Here is a 17,511-nt window from a genome sequence, read left to right on the forward strand (position 1 = left end):
CTACATATTGTACATTTAAAATAGTATTATTGGATATAATGTGTGGCTGATAAAATGTATATTTACATTTTTTTAATTGAAATTATTGTAGCATAAATATTTTAAGAGTCATGCATTAATCATGTTTTTTTAAATCATCAGTGTAAGGAAATGTTTAGCTATGATTTGATGTGAAAGCTGAAGACAGATAGAACATGTAGGGAGAAGAGAGAGAGGCTCGCGTGCAGCAAACGACGTGGTCTGCACCTTAAATCAACATTTACATCTCAAATACTCCTCAGCAGCAGTTGAAAGTACATGTGGCTTCAGAATCACTGGTTCAGAGCCCGGGAAATGTGCTAAATGGTTTCCATTTTTTTCTTTGGATCATGAAATCAACTGCACTAAGTTTTAAATATTCAAGCTTTAAATATGCATGTGGTTTATTGCTTCAAAGAGTGTGTGTGTGTGTGTCTGCTGCTGCTGCCTGAACCCTGTCTGCCCTCCTGAACACTCAATGAATGTGTAAACACGGTCATGAGCACAGCCACAGGACTCAGGAAGAGGTAATGGAGTGTAAATAACGTGCAACAAACAGTTGCCTGAACAGCTGTAAGGTTGATTCATATCAGTTGTTGGGGGTTTATTGAGGATGCTATTCTCGGCCACTTCCGACGCCGCACACAGCACTCGTTCACCTCTGTGGACTGCTTCCTCACAGACTCTGGGCACTTCTGCTCTTTGAACTCCCCACCTGCTTTAAAACTCAGTCAAACAGGTGTTCAGGCCACTTAGTGCTCCGACAACCTATTACACACAGTCTGCTTAACAACTGCACACAGGTCATTACCTGCATTAGCTCTTTGCGGGCTCATGTCTCGACATGAGGTGCTGAGTCAGCGCTTCAGTGAGTCTGTCTGTCAGAGGACAGTTGTATGTGAAGGGTGTATGTGGGTGTCAGTCTTTCAGCTGGTCTAGACTGAAGTGTATCTACAGCTACTGGAGGGATCACAATGACACTTCAGCAAAGTTTAGTTCAGTTAAGATTACAGAATGTATGTGACTGGGAGCTTTAAAAATAGATTCATTCATGAAAGAGAAAATGTGTTGGTGCAGATTATTTCCTGCTTTCTTCATTGAGCCATCAAAACTCAAATGGAATTAAGAAACAAATCACTCTGCTTATAAAGACAAACCTGTTGACTACTCTCAAAGACGACTGTTGAGTTTTATGACATTGAGATGCAATTGGGTTCTGTCTCAAGTCAAAACTGCACCAATTGACTTTTAATACATTTGAAAGGTGGAACATTTTCAGAAATTAATTTCTAAATTTTTCTAGATTTTCCCCAATGTCACAGTAATGTGTCCTTGAGGATTAATACTGTGGCAATAATCAGTCTTTTAATATAGCACCATCATCAGATCAACATTTTTATTTTTGACCACACATTTGTGACCAGATACTGGCAAAAAACAAAGACACAACAGCCTCTGTTCTTGTTAGTGTTATTTTAATCAGAGGGAGAATGTGCTTGCAGTCTGAAAAAGGCTAATGACTTCAAGTTGGCCTCAATTTGAAATAAATAAAAAGCTTGTCAATATGATATTTGTAAAGCAGAAAAGTGTTCAATGGGAATTGGAAGAAAACATCATTCATGATTTTGGATCTCAGTTTAAGATGGATACTTAAGTCTCTGCTGATGAGTCAGAGCATAGTTCTAAAGAAAGTAAAAGGAAGCTGCAGCCAAGTGAAATCTGATGCTAAAATACTGGCCTGTCCATCTGTTAGAATGATTAATGTGAAAGTAAGATGTTCTTGGAAAACACATCCCAAAAAGAGGACCAGACAGACGACCCTCACGTTGTTCAGTTTAAAGAAGAATGATGGTTGTTGTTTTCCATCAACATGCTAGACAACATAACTTGTGACCCATCCCTGAGGGATGATGGTGGATGACGTCAGAAAAGTCATTGTTACACTTAATGGATAAAACCTCCTCTCCCCCTGCCCATTCACATAGAACCATTACCCCCCCTCAAAGTCAAACCTTGCGTGTGATCGTGTGATAGCCTCCATTCAGCCGATGTTCACCCCAGCTGACTCCCCCTGACCGTTGGGTGGGGTGGGGGGGGGGGACTTTTTGTTTTCTGACCAGCCACAGAGACACAGAACTCTGCAGGTCTGCGTTGGGTGTCACTTTCCCTCGATGAACTGTGTGCTGCACGTCCTCCCTGCAGTCTGGCCACGGCCCTGCTCATGCTGGAGATGTCGTAAATAAAGAGAGACAGTGGAGAGAAAGAAAGGGAACAATGAATCCCCCACTGCTTCCACCTCAGTCCCTCTTCTTCTCCCCCCGTCAGCCAGCGGGGACGTTGTAAATCAGAGGGCAGGGGTGGAGAGAAACCTGAGCCCAGAGCTAGGGAGAAAGGCCAGGAGACATAAAAGAGGGAACCTGGCCTTTCCTGTCATCATTAGGGAGCGTGAGAGACAAAGGCAGGAAGAGATGATTATGAGGCCAGGGAGGGAGGGAGGGGGGAGACACACTCATGGACATGTATGATTTAAAAACAAAACAAAAACAGAAAACATTCAAATGTACAGCCCCTGTTGTGCTTTCTGTGTCACTTTCATTGCTCATGAATCTACATTGGCGAGGTTCAGCTCTGACAGCACCGCCACTGGGACACAAAGGTAATCCAGCAATAATTTTTCGTTGAACAAGGGATTTTGATTTCTTCCCCGTCACGAGGGAGAGAGAGCCGAAAATCATGTGTAGAGCGGGGCTTTCTTCAGGCGGCGCTGCCGAGCCTACAGCCAAGCGGTGTCCTTCATTCACAGGCATAAAGCCATCTCTTACAATGGAACTGCTGATGGAGAGGGAAGAGGCTGAGGAGAGGCTGTGATGAAAGGGACAGGACAGTGTGTGTGTGTGTGTGTGTGTGTGTGTGTGTGTGTGCGTGCGTGCATGCGTGCGTGCGTGCGTGTGTGTAATGGCTGAATAGTTGAACATTTTGTCTTTGTCTGTCTTGGTGCTTTGCGGCGCTTCACATTGCCATACCAACCACAAACACACTGACCGATGACAAAAACAAGGATGCAGGAGTAAAAGCATCACACACTTAATTCATTGAATCCAAGGATGAGCAGTAAAATGATCTCGATCTGTAATGGTGATAATAAAACAAATCACCAAGAGAGTGATGAGTAATTCATATAAATATAATATGGAATGATTTAATGTAGGACACACTGGAAATAATCGCAACAACAGCTAGTTGGATTTTGTTTGGTTGCACGTTGGACATTTTCAATACTTGAAACCGACTGCTTCCAAACCTCACTATCACTTATTGGTCATTTCTTTTTCTGTATCTTCTAACTAGGCAAATGATTTATCACCAGAGGTCCTGAGGTGAAGAGAGACGAGCTGAGCTGTATTGCAGCTTGGCTCACAGCCCTCAGAATCCAGACAAACAGCACAGGTTACACTGTTTATTTTTACACATAATGCTACACAATACAGATTCTTTTAACACTTTTAATAGCTGGGTCCATTTGAAAAAAAAATTACATCGTGGTAGAAACTTTGTAAACAAAGAACACTGAGGGAGTCCAGTAAGGGAAGAGTGATTGAGCTAATGTCTCAAGCTGCAGCTCAGCACTCAGCCCCCTCCTGTCACTTAAGAGTCTAAGAGAAACACTGATTTTATTGTGTAATTTTTTGTGTCACAGACTGAAGACATACTGACTTTTAAGACTCATCTGATAGCTCGGGGAGCCGGTAGCCTGGCGCTTCGTTCGCACGCCAAACATACAGAGGCTGTTGTCATTAAGAGTGCGTGGCCTAGGTTTGAACCCAACCTGGGGCTCTTTTCCTTCATGTCTTCTACCATTCTCTCTCCACAGTTACTGACTCTATCCACTGTCTTATATCTGAAATAAAGGCATAAGAAGCTTAAAATGAAACCTTTACAAAAGCCCCTCCTGAGTCCTGATGCTGATTGATTGAGAAACTCTAATTTTTTAACATGCAAGTGTCAACTTCAATGTTTTAATTCATTTCATTACTATTTTTGGGAGAAGATCTCTGCATATAATTTGGAGGGAATACCTCATTAACAAATAATAATAAGAATGAATACTAACCTGAAGACTAACAGCTATACAGGCAGCTCAGCTTGCAGCCCCTCCCGATGTCATTTTAGTCAGAGAGGTATAGGAAAGTGTTAAAAATTAGTATAAGACAAGACTCTAGTGAAGGTTTTTAAACTGACTTTCAAAGTTGGATAATGAACGGTCTTTCTTCAACTTGTGCCACTTTAAGTGTAAACCTAAAATTGGTATTATTATTGAATTTTATATCAGAAAGAGGTTTAGTTTCCAAGTAGGTTCAATGAATTTGTCTTCATGTTTATGCAAAAAAAATCCTAATTAGCCCTCACATAGACGACAAATAAAAATAAAAAGAATCTAGTAAACAGTAGTACTCCTTTTGTCAGGGGACTTGACCAGACGTAAATAATCAATATATAAAAAAATATAGAATTAAAAACGTTCAAACTGAGCTGTAAAGTTGTGCAGGAAGGTTGATGCAAATATCTTACAGTACAGAGTTAAAGACGGAGTGCAGTGTCGACAGGTTCTTTATTGCCCTGTTACCTTCCCTATCCTGATTTTAATGTAACTTGATGATTATTTACAATTCTACAATTCACTTAGCAGATGTTTTTATCCAAAGCGATGTACATCAGAGAGTAAGAACAACACAAGCAAGGATCTAGAAAAAAGGAACAATGTGAGTAAGAACAAACGATCAGCTTTGAGTCTGATTGGACACACAGGTGCTGACAGGAAGTGACCAGAGACAAAGCACAACATTGAAGGCAGTTCTTGAGAGCTCTAATCAGTATAGAAACCATCTTATAAGTCATCGTTATCAAACAAAAACCATCGTCATTACCATCATCATCATCAATAATATGGAGACCATCATCATTAAGTTAGTAGGTATTCATGAAAAAGCTGGGTCTTTAGCTTTTTCTTAAAGGTGCAGAGAGACTCTGTAGATCACATGGAGTTTGGAAGTTTGGCCTTTAAAAGACACTGATTATACTTGGCTGTTCTTATAAATTACAATCCATAAAAGGGAGAATGAGGAGGAAGATTAAAACAAATAGTTATACATGCATTCCCTTAATGCAGCTCTAAAAATTGTTCCTAGTCGATATAGTTCATTCTCTACGCTCTCCACTATTGACAAAGGCTGTGCAGGAAGGTTTACTCAGTGTAACATGGCTCTCATTGACATTGATCTCTGTCCCTCTGGCCCCAGGTATCTCAGGTATCTCTCTCTCTTTCCTGGTTGTATCTAAGCCTTGTGGAATGTTTCTCGCCCCTCTCCCCGACCTCTGCGAGTGTTTGGACTTGGCTCTCAACCATCTTCTCACATTTTCCCCCTCGAGGTAGTGAGGCTTAACCCTGACAGCCTGTGAAGAGGGGGATGAGGAGGGGAAAAAACCAGAGACACTTCTCACTGGACTCTCTGCAGACAGAGGAGTAGGAGGAGAGCGCTGAGAGGCAGAGGAACGAGATCTGTGTAAGGAGAGAAAGCTCCTTGAGGGACCTTCAGGGCTTATTCAGACTCTGGTTGTACAGGACTGATGAGAAATGACAATGTAGTAGTGGTTTTCAGCGCTGGTTTGTTCATTTTATGGAAGTGTGAAAAGCTCAAGGTCTCACATGGTTGCTCATAAAGAAACCACACAAAAGCAAGGATCATTTCCCCTGCTTTTACAGACTTTTCTGACTTGTGTTTGAATCCTGCTGTTACCAGGCTGCAGTGACTTATGCTGGCCTTGACAGAACAGACAATGCTGTTATTTTATGTCAAAACAGATCTTATGGGCATTTAAACTTGATAACACTGCTGCAGTGTCAAATGAAGATCATTGCATGATTTGATTGTATCATACTGTCATGCTTATATACATTTAGGGTTGTTTGCAACAGGTGGAAGAATTTAGATCACAATTTGTGTTCCATGTTTTAAGGCAACTCAGGAACAGAGATAACAGAGATGATATATTGTCTGAATATCTCAATTTAAAGGTTAAAACTACGAGACAATAAGGCTGTTTTTGGATTTAAAAGTACGTCAAGGCAAAAATAAATGTTGGTCTCTAATTCACTGACCATAAGTCAAACTCCAAGGACAAGATAAGTTTCAAGTTTGAGATGTGGTCGCAAGTTTTCTGTAAGAAATGTGTGAATTGGCTGGCTGATTTTATTCAAAGAAACTTGAAACATTTGTAGATCTTACAGTATAATTTAAAAATGACTTTTCTGTTTGCATGCTGATGTTGTGCAAAACAGGTGAGGTTTTTTTTTTGTAAATAACAAATAACCTTCCAAAATGATCAATTATTTTCATTTCATCCAAAGAAATTTGGAGAAAAAAAAAATTGCACGCCACTGCGAGCTCTGCCATCCAAAGCCAAATTGGCCCAAAGTGCTTTGACATTTCCTCCTGATTACAGATATGATGAAGTTTTACTGCAGGAAACTTGTGTAAGATGTGGCTTGTTGCTTTGTTAAAGTTTAAAAAAATAACCCTGTGGTGTCATGAGCACAGTCGGCATCTCACTACTTACAGCCATCTCCCATTAAATAGAGAACATCTCTTTGTGATTGTAATTTTGCTTTATTAGATCCATTTTGAATCGTACAAATGAGCTGGCTGTGTATATTTATGATGTAATTACTTTCCATTTCCAATTTGCCAGACACGGCAGCCTCTGTCCTGGAGATGTAATGGGGCTGCTTTGCATGAAACACAGCTAAAGTAATAACAGAATATTAGCTTACCTCTTAGCTGGAGTCCAATGAGACGTGGTCAGAGTCAATACAGGAGACAAAAGCTTCTGGGATTTGCTGTTTGCAATCAAACATCGACTGATCTGCGTATGTGTGTGTGTGTGTGTGTGTGTGTGTGTGTGTGTGTGTGTGTGTGTGTGTGTGTGTGTGTGTGTTATTACTGCTCCCTGGAAGTGGATATGATGAAACAAAGAGAAGAAATTGGGAAGGACAACGGGCCTCAAAGTCCTTTTCAATTTCAATCTCACAGATTCTTTTTTTTTCTTCCGTTTTCATATTTCATGCTGCTTTCCAGAGAAAGGCTGTAAGCCTGCTGCAGATCCCTTTATGGGGGGAACAGGTTTTGGACGCCATTCTTTTAAGCCTCTGGAAATGAGCCTTGAAATAGTAAAAAATACAGCTATGATTGAGTTATGTAGAGAGTCCCATGACAGTGGAAATTAAACTTCCATAGTTAAAAAAAAAACAACCTCGCTGTGCAGTTATAACCGGTTCCCAAGGCCACACCAGCTTGGAAGATCACGTTTTGATTGACGGCTAACCTGGCTCATCTGCACAGTGATCAGGCATGTACCAATCAGTGTGATGCCGCCCGACATGTTTTAGTCATCCGAGGAGGATGCAGGAACGCTGCGAGTAAAAAATGGTCTGAAAGGTTTGTGACAAAATGCCATACTGTCCATCTTCAAAAGTTAACATACATGTAGGCTGAGATGCCCCTAGTTGTTCTGAAACCTATAAAAGTAATTTTGGGGTGCAAAATAGCCTAGTGGTTATTATGAGCACCCCATGTACAGATACTAGAGTCCTTTAGAGCGGCTATAGTTCAACTTCGACCTTCAGTACTTTGCCCCGTGCCTCTCTCGTCCCCATTTCCATCTGTCCAATATCCTCTTCTCTGGATAAAGGTATAAAAAGCCCCCCTAAAATAATCTTTCAAACAGTGATGTTAAATGATGGCTCTGTGGCGATATATATTACGACAGAGCTAACACGGCCTAGAAAAAGATCATCAACAGCTCGCACTAAACTCTCGCAGAGCAATTCATACTCAGGTGGCTGGACATGATGTAAAAAAAGAACGATGCAGAATTGGGCAATGAGTCCGAGGCCATAATGACAGTTTTTGCCTTCATGTCAATGTTAAGTGTAACTGGACGTATTCACAGTGTAAATGAACGAGAGGTAAAGCACATTGAAAAGAGCTAAAGCTGCTTCACTATGTGCACGATGATCAGGCCCATTTCACAGTCCATTATTAGATCAACACCCAGCTCTCTCCCTCATGGTGAATTTTGCTGAACATTTTCTGCTGTGATCACATATCTACATATCCCGACATTTCACAGAATATAATACAAATCTAAACTTGGTCTGTTGATTCAGGAGACCCTCACAGTTATTTAGACTCCATAGGACCAAATATGACAATGTTCCCATAGTCCTACATAACAAGGCAGCTGCTAAATAAACTCTTTTTGTTTATGCAAATGAAACAATAGCTCCGCTATTCATTAAGCCTCTACATCAATATGTTCTCTTCCTCTTTCCTGTGGTTTTCCATGTATTCTCACAGAAAATAAGTCATCTCAGTCGGGGCAGCTAACTGCAGGCTTGAACGGCTCCTGTCACACACCATGAAAGGTTGTATGAAAGGCCACGGCTGCCTGTTAACTCCAGGTGAGAGCAGGAGGGAAGCTGGTCTGCAGAGCAGAGACAATTTTGTTCAGGCTCTCAGCAGCTTTGTCTGAGTGTGTGTCCAAGGGGAGGGGAGGAGGGGGGGGGGGGGGGGGGGGTGTAATTGCTGCCGCCACTCCTCCTCCCCTGAGCCCCGCTGCAGACTGGGAAGAATTGGAAGAGGCATTTCATCTGAGAAGAAACGAACGAATGGGGAGCTCCGTGGGGTGGGGAAGTGAGGAAGCTAAATTACAGAGCGGCACGGTGCGGCAGCATGGCGGTGCACGCTGACCCTCTGTCCTGACACCTCTCGAGCCTGAGAAGAAGGCGTTTTCCAACAAGATGCGCATCTTCTGCCAGGAACGGGAGGGGGGGGGGGGGGGGCAATAACACCACATCCTGTACACTACAAGCCAATCCAAAAGTATCATCCAATGATGAGAAGGATACAATTATGTTCTCTGTAAAAACAGTTTTTTGGGGTCCAACAGTTTAAAACTATGAAACAATGACAACTTCAGCCTGAACCCTTTAAAATGACCACAGGGTTTCACCAACAGTTGTCAACAGGGGCTTAACTCCAGGGTTTTACAAAGGTAGTGTTGGATAGACAGAATAGTCTTTGGTCTCTGATATTTCTGCCTTCAATACAAACTCTTAAGAAGGTAATAAAAAGAGAAAAAAAACCTATAGGATAGGAGACAGTCCCATGAGAGAGCAAAAGTTAAATTTGTAGTGTATCAACATGTCATACTCAAACTGGAACCCTTTTTTTTTTACATACCTTACAAAGTAGTCTTTGTACTAAACAGGTCAAAACTGATTTAAAAAAAATGGTTTGGTCCAAGTTACAAGTACAACAAAGGGTAGGGAACCCTCTTTGCATTGATCAATACACTGAATAAAACTGGGTGATGAAACACAGAGATTCTGAGGGACAATTTGATGGCCAGTTAGCTCCAATAAGACTAAATGCTTTGAATGTTATTGCCTTAAAGATGACACAGTACAAAAGGTAGGTCCAGTGTACTTCCAGGCTTAAGTAGACGATATCAAATCTATGTACTTTTTTTAAATTGCTGTATTAATTTAACAGTTAGCCAAAAAGTGTCTGAATGCTAAACTTCCCTGTTGTCTAAAGTTAGCTGGATGGTTCACCTGAAGGGTAATCTATTGCCTTCTTTAGTTGCTGATTAATGAGTCGTCTATAAGAGCATTAAGGAGTGCTATATGAACAGCGTCAGATTGAAAATGGCCAACGTTTAATACTGTGCATAAAGAGAGAGAGAGTGTATCCCAAGGTGTACTGAAGCTCCTCTGGCTGCGTGCCGGAGAACACACGTTTAGGATTCATACACATGCTCGGCCAGCTTGGAGGACTCAAAGGACGGACGAGACATAAGGTGTAATATTGTGGCCTCAAAACAACCATTTTCATCTCTCTGATCGGTTCCTTTCCTAAAACGATTTCCATTATTGGCAGCCCACTCGATGGGGTCTTCAGAGACAGATCCATACAGCTTTACAGTGTGAGTGCCAAATGTAATCCCCGCTCATTACAAAACACAATCAGACTATGAAACCAGTTGAATGATGAACCCCCAGAAGAGAGACAAGAGGTTAACGTCGCCTTTGACTCTCCAATCTGCTCTTCTGGTCCTGATGTGGGGTGGCAAACAGACGTTAACACCCCCCCCTTCAGCCCACTCCATCTTCATACAGCCTTATCAATGCTTTAGATTTGCAGGGAGCGTGGTGGGGAACAGAGGGCACGTCTCGCTCCACAGCCCCCAAATTAATAGGGGGGGGCCCCTCATTATGGAGGAACGGGTAAGACAAAGAGGTCTCGGTGACAGAGGGGAGAGCAGGAGAGGTGGATTCTTATATAATGAGAGCGGAGGAGAGGAACGAGATGATGTATGTGAAAATGAACTCCAGCGTGATTGGACCGGCTCTTATTGCCCTTACACTCACACACACACTGCGGGACTGAATCCAAGCAGAAAGCCGGCAGGAGAAACAGGAAATTAGTTGCCCCCTCTTTAATAGCGGCCCTTGCTTTACCTTCTCCCCCTCTTCTTTCTTCCTCTCTCTCTTCTCTCCGTCCGGTCCCCTTGGGGAGGGAGGCTGGGTAACAGCCAATCTCATTGAGAGGCAGATCAATAAAGAGATATATTGTCATCTCGTTGCAACCACCCTCTTAATCAATTAATCTATAATAGAATTCATTCACTGGAGCGTCTTAAAGGGCCAGTCCTCCCATTACCAGCTCTGGGTCAGAAAAGGTGCAGACATATAAGGGTCTCATTACTCGTAATGGGGCGGGGGGACACTGGAATAGGTTCAAATGCTATAGGCTGTAGATACAGGTGATATGTATTTAATGGTATTTCTAGGATACAGTGCTTATGTTTTCACCATGAATAGGTCAGCCTAATGAGTTATTAGCCTCGCTCTGCTGCATCATCAGATATGGGGACACATGCATTAAGCTGCATGATGCTATCTCAACACTGTATGCTCTTATTTTCCCCTCTGCAAGCCTCAGAGAGTATCGCAGTGGGCTCTAAACACACAATAACAGTCCATCGCGGTCAGCTATATGCACGGATTGTAAAGGTGTTTTTTAAAGATGACGACAGCAGCAGGGTCCGAGGTGTAAATCAGAGCTCAGAGCTGGTGCAAATAGAAAGTAGCATTTTAAAATTGATTTCACTTCAAGCTTATCTGGGTTTTTTTTATCAACAGTCATGCGGTGCAAATATGCGAGGGGCTTTTCCACCTTCTTTTTTTTATCAGCTCTAATTGTAAGCATGCAAAATGACTGCTTGATTACTCCCAGCAACATCAGAGCTGCTTATCGCTGCTGTTCATACATGCTAATGGTGATTTATACCCAGGAAGGAAGTGTTTCTGCTGAAGGCTGTTTGCCGTCTATTTGAAGGCAGAGCAGTATAGAGCTTCATATGGTGTTTGAGAACAAAAGGAACCTTGTTGGGCTTTGTCCAGTCAACAGGAGGACCACTGTCTTTGAGATCTGGGGCTGTTTTATAGCCAGGATTTGGTCGTGGAGCTAACCAGATTTCCTCCATATAACATGAATTTACATTCAGGTGGCTTTGCTCATTTATGATTTGGGTTCTATAGCACTATGGACTATTATTACGACAGTACAACATTGTTCATTTCAGTCAATTCTACGATCAATTAAGAAGATATTGTGTTTCATTTTATCTAGGTTTGTAGGGATTTTTTTTAAGCATAGGTTTGATTTTTCCATATTTTTGGATCTAACTGACATAGGGGTAAAGAAAAGTTAAAGGAGCAAATAAATAAGTAAATTGTCTACTGAATTAAATCATAAAATGCCCTTAGTATATCAGCAGACAGGAAAAGTGTAATGTTGAAGACTGTCCTCCTTCCAATTTCGATTCCTGTCCTCAGTGGTCTGTATATGTTTTGACCAGGCAGTGTTGAAATCGATTTACACAGACTTTCAGATGGAGCCCGAATGGGTTTATTTAGCCTGTTCCTACAAGGCATGCTACAAAGTCTGCAATCTAAACTTTCAGTAAAAGTGCACCCAGTCACAGTATGTCCAGTTTTTGCTAAAGTAAAGCTCCACTTCTTTTTTTTTTTTTTTTTTTTTTTTTTTAAGTTTCTGACAACATAACGTTTCCAAGAACTAAAATTAGTTTGGAAAGGTGATAATTTTTAAAGCTCCTGCAAGAACTTTCGGCTTGTGTTGATTTGGCGCCCCCTGTGGACAAATTGGTACCTTTACCTGTTTTCCAATATTGCCTCGTACATGTGAATTATTTTTTCATTTTTATGTCATACACTGCTTTCCTTTCATCTTCAAACATATCCATCTTTGCTGTGGAAATAAAATTTAAAAAACAGTTTCATCAGTGCGCTGTAACTCACTTTGTCTGACACCTACCTCCCGGCAGCGTGGTTTCAGACATTAGAAATAACAATATAGAAGTCGTCAATCTTCATACTGATGGTCACGTCTGCTTTTGTAAGGTCATAAAGAGACACCAGAATTAATTATTGTCTGTTTCATAACCAGATAGAAACTCCTTACATGAGTCTTAAGAATCAGTCTCATGCTGTCAGGCTGTAAACTGTTTCTCAGAACTCTTCTTAATGATCACTTTTCTGAAAATAATTATTTAGCGTCTGCCGGAGAAGCATTTGCCAAGTGGAATGTCTCATTTTAAAAATAATTACACTTCCATTCATGCATCCATTCAGTTCCTTTAATGATTTCTGGGGATGACATGTAAAGTAAGACGTGTGTAATAAGTCAAAATGACTTTTGAGCGTCTTATTTCTCCTCCTCTCCTGCAAATAATTTTGATTTGGTAGGAAAACTCCGACACTTGATCCCGCTCTTTCCCTCTTTATGAAAGCTTTTAATCAACTCTGAACACTGTGGAATAATGAAATTGCTTGTTGTGGCAGCGCAGAGAAAATAAGCAAAGCAGAGGTCAGGCATACATCATAGTCTCAATTCACTTAAAGTCATTACTTTATTTATGAACACAAGCCCAGCTGGCCCATGCATTATGCAGGGAATACAAGTTTTTTTTTTGCGGAATATGATGAGACATCTTGACTTTTGCATTTTAAATTTGAGCTATCTCAGTGTGTTTCAGGCGTTGACATGTACAATGTAATGAATTGTTAAAGCATTTTGTAGAATTATTTGTTTCCTCTCTTTAAAACTTGATCTTTTGACTCCTTTCATATAAAAATGCAAGCTTTTTTTTTTAATCATGTGTAAATTAATTGAAACACACAGATCTGTAAGAGATGAGGAAAAGAAAACTCCCTGACCACCTAAACCTTTCAGATTAATGACACTCTGTAGATCATAGAGATTGTCTTCTCACAGTGCTTCCAGGAAATGGTTTAACGCTGGCATTTCCCGAAAGCTGCCTCTGAAGGCCTTTTACAATACATTCAAATTAAAAGGGGAAAAATCACCTCATATATCCGCGCCTTTGTGCGTGGAGAGGGTGTAATTTTATGATGTATGGCTCAGCTGCCGACATGCAGAAGCAGCATGCAAACCTCACTGATGGCCTGTCGCATTAATTCTCCACCTAATGTGGATAATTAGTCTAAATTCATGGAGTGCTTGATGCCTCTGACAGCTCGGCCAAATGTTTGACGAAGCCACCAAAGTAGCAGCATCAGTCACAGGCGAGCGGAAATGCATTTAGTGGAGGGCCTCATCATGTTTTATTCAATCACAGAGCAATGCTCAATTAATCAGTTTCTGCAATTAAATTAAACATGTACATGCATAAAACATGAAAGAAATATCAGGGGTGTTTAAGCACTGCTCAGTTCTTCTCTGCTCCCCAAAAGAGAGTTTTTTTTCTCTCTCTCTCTCTCTCTCTCTTTCTCTCTCTCTCAGCCTCCAACAGCAGCCTGTGACTTTAGTGATGTGGAATTATTCCCTTGAATATTAAAACCCTCTGTGACAGAACGTGTAAAAGCTCATCTCTGTATGCACTGCTTGACGCGCACCACCATCCAATGCATTTCTGTAAATGTCAGGAGCTGAGTGTTTACCAGGTCTGTCTGACCCCTAATATTTATTCAGCTCCACTCTGCCCAATCATTCCTTATTGCTTCATTGCAGAATGGAGGCCTCTCCGCGTGTCAAGTCTCATTGGCTGCAGTTTTCCCATATCTCCTGGCACATGTGATATTGCTTTTCGCTTCCCATCAAGTGCAGGCAAAGCGGGCTCAGATAAATAGTGACATTTCCTCAGCGGTGTGTGAGGTTTGTTTGTGTCTCTCAGTGCCTGAGTCATTTCCATCTTCTGATTTGTACACACAGCACTGCAGTCGGCTGCGATCAAAGGTCTTCACATGTAAGACAAATTTGCATTTGGACTCATACCACGGCTAAACATTATTTATTCCTCTGCGGGTCGATATCGGCTTTGAGATAAATGTTGACATTTGCACCGCGTTGCATAATTTGACTCGGATGAAAGAAAGGTTGTTTGTAAATGGTTTTAATTCAAGTAGAATCTGCAGGATTCAAAAGGGCCTCGGATGCCCTCAGATATCTTTAACATTTCTTAGAAAAGTGACCAAGCTGCAAAGTCAGATTGTGTTGTGATTGATGAACATATTGATAGTCACTCTCCTAATGTTTTAAATGATTTCATTCTGCAGTCGTCTTAGAATGAAAATACATTCCAATGATGAAAACCTAGTGCAACATTAAAGAGGAGTAAACATATTATCAAAGGCTGTAGATCAGACCTGAATGTAGAATATTAGTTTCCAAAGTGAAGCCAGTTCTGGAGTGCTTGAAGCCTGCAGTCTTTAGCCTTTTTCACACATGCACTCCTGAACACTTCTAGACATTTTCCAAACAGGCTGCCCCTGAAATCTTCCTGTATTACCAGTTCACATACCCCCCCTCCCCCACATTCCCTGTTGGGGGGGGGGGTCTCAGAGACAGGATGAGGCGTAAAAAGGAGGCCTAAGAAATGGCGTACAAAGCAACAGAGCCTGACCCTAAAGTGAGAGGTTTTTTTTGTCTTTATGTCAATGCTATGTGTTACCAGACATATTCACAGTATTGATGATCATACGAGCAGAGAAGAGAACAAAGTATCTTCACTGTGTGCAAGAAGATTGCACTGGTTGCGCACCAGTTGCATGATATAAACGTCATCACCCCTGCCTGCTTTTCTGAGCGTTACCTGCTGCCTTCACATATCAGCACTAACTCAGATGAAGTTATTACAGGTAAGTCGGGGTTGTTAACACGGCATAATACCTTGATGTCCGAATATAGTCACTCCTGCCTCTGAGAAAATAATAAATTAACTGCCAAAATGTCAAACTCCAGGTTTTAATAACGCAGTAGAAAAACAATCGGTCATGTCATGGTAGCTTTATTTTATAGTCTGTGTTTCTAATCCACTAAAAGTTAGTTGATTTAACAATCAATTACCATGAGAGAACTGTACCTGGTGGAATATCAAAGTGCAAAGTATTGGAATATATAAAGAATTACAAAACATAGGCTACAAACATGTTTAGAGTGTGTATAAAATGATGTTTAAATTAAATGATGAATTATCTTGAGGCTTCTGTGAACACTTTTAGGTTCATGAAGAAATACAATGACATTATTCATCACATAACACAACATTTATCATTTTAAAAGCACCAGATTTAAGTCTTTTAGTAGCTTTCACATAATTTGCATCAACATTGAGTGCACTGGCCCTTTAAGAGAGCGGTGCCGGGATGATGAAGTCAGACAGAAGTAACCACGAGCTGACAGGAAGCGTAGTGAGTGAGCCTTCAACATAAAACATACATAGTGGCTATTATACGAATTTAAATAAATTCATTTTACCAACTTGTAACTAGCTCATTACTTCAATAGTAATGGATGTTAAGAAATTTATGAAAAATGACTTACACAACATTTTAGTGCCCAATGGTGACCTGAAAGTCAAAAGAGAAAGGTTATATGTCCATTTAACTTACAATAATTAATTTAAAAAATACATTTGAATTGAATTTAGCAAGTTAGCTCTACGTGTTGCTACCAACTGCTGCAAACATGAAAAACATTTTGATGCTGACTTAAGTACATGGTGCCCCCCCCTCTACTTGCTGTCAAAGTGGGATTCAGGGACCCATAAGGCACATTTTCTATTTAGGCTGTATTATATTCATTCAAATGTCTCCCGTGGGGATGGTGGGAATTGATAAAGTAATCCATATATCTTCTCTAAGATAACATCTTTAAGAAGCACAACAAGCCTATAGTCATGCCTGACTTCATGAACATAACTCTAACAGTAAATTAGATATATCACATAAAAGGAAAAATAAATATCTCACCCTGGTATTAAGTCCTACAAATTAGGCTCTAGTTAATGTTGGCTGATTTAAAAACAATGTGAGACTACATTTATTCAGCTTTACTGCACTTTGCTATGTCATGCTTTTGTTTTGAAAGATGAACCGGAAGTCATGTTTGTAACACACCGCGTTGACACCACGCTGTGTTTTCGGCTGTGGGACCGTGTTGTTGTGTGAGTGAGGCTGCTGTAGTAACTCAGTGCTGTTAGCGGAGCAGAGCAGAAATGAACCTCTGTGTTTAACAAAGTGGATTTTAAACTCTCACAGCAATGACTGCATTCACTTTGGGACTATTTCACTCTCAGAGGAAGCTCGTTTGAAATATTTTTTTCTCCTCCGCTGTGGTTGAAATTTGTTTTTGTTTTTTTTACCGGGACTGACCGGGCGCTGCTTGCCACTCACAGCCGCCTCTCCTCTCACCACCTGCGGGTTGCTCCTCACGGACTCTCCGCTGGGATTATCGGTCGCAGACCTCTTTTGGAAGCGTGCTAAGAAAAAGTTCCTGCGTGAGGATGTTTGAATCTCTGTTATAACCCAACAGCAGCGAAGAGATGCTGCCTGTGGAGTTTGAAGGTGTTTGCAGAGATTTTATCCCATAGACTGGAAGTGGTTTGTGTTTGGATTTATCATCACTGCTGCTGGACGGACAGCCTGGTTCATAAACTGTGACCCACCGTGTCCCGCCTCCCTATGAGAGATCAGAGTTTATAATGGAGTACTACCACTCTTTGGCTCCCTTATTGCTTTTATTAGCTCTCACCGCTGTGGCATATGGTAAGTTTTAATTGGCATGATTGTGTTGGCTTATATTTGCACACATGGAGCCTCCTAAACGAGCTCTCAGACCTCCAAGGGCGCTGAAAGGGGGGCTCGTTTTTAAATTACAAGACACTTAGCAGTGATTTTACTTATGCAAAGTTTCTAGCCTACTACACATCATCATTTTCCGATATAGACTTGTACATCCATAGTTGACGTGAATAAATGGAGGAACCACTACTCAAACTAATGCATGCAAGATATAGGCCTGTGATTTCAATGTTTTATACCAAAACAGT

The 17,511-nt window shown here is 41.1% G+C and overlaps 1 protein-coding gene across 5 annotated transcripts in view; it reads left to right on the top strand.

The window, feature by feature from the left end:
• robo3 (roundabout, axon guidance receptor, homolog 3 (Drosophila)) overlaps positions 1-17,511 on the top strand; it is a 189,635-nt gene that overhangs the window by 67,977 nt on the left and 104,147 nt on the right. The window contains exon 1 of one of the 5 annotated variants that reach the window (XM_065962836.1): positions 16,635-17,227. The exons of the other annotated variants lie outside the window; for them this stretch is intronic. Within the exon in view, the coding sequence (XP_065818908.1) occupies positions 17,164-17,227 (64 nt within the window). The 5' untranslated portion in view covers positions 16,635-17,163. Of the gene's footprint in view, positions 1-16,634; positions 17,228-17,511 lie in introns of those variants that run through there. 5 annotated transcript variants of the gene reach the window in all.

The sequence above is a fragment of the Labrus bergylta genome, chromosome 14 (assembly GCF_963930695.1).
Source record: "Labrus bergylta chromosome 14, fLabBer1.1, whole genome shotgun sequence".
Taxonomy (NCBI): domain Eukaryota; kingdom Metazoa; phylum Chordata; class Actinopteri; order Labriformes; family Labridae; genus Labrus; species Labrus bergylta.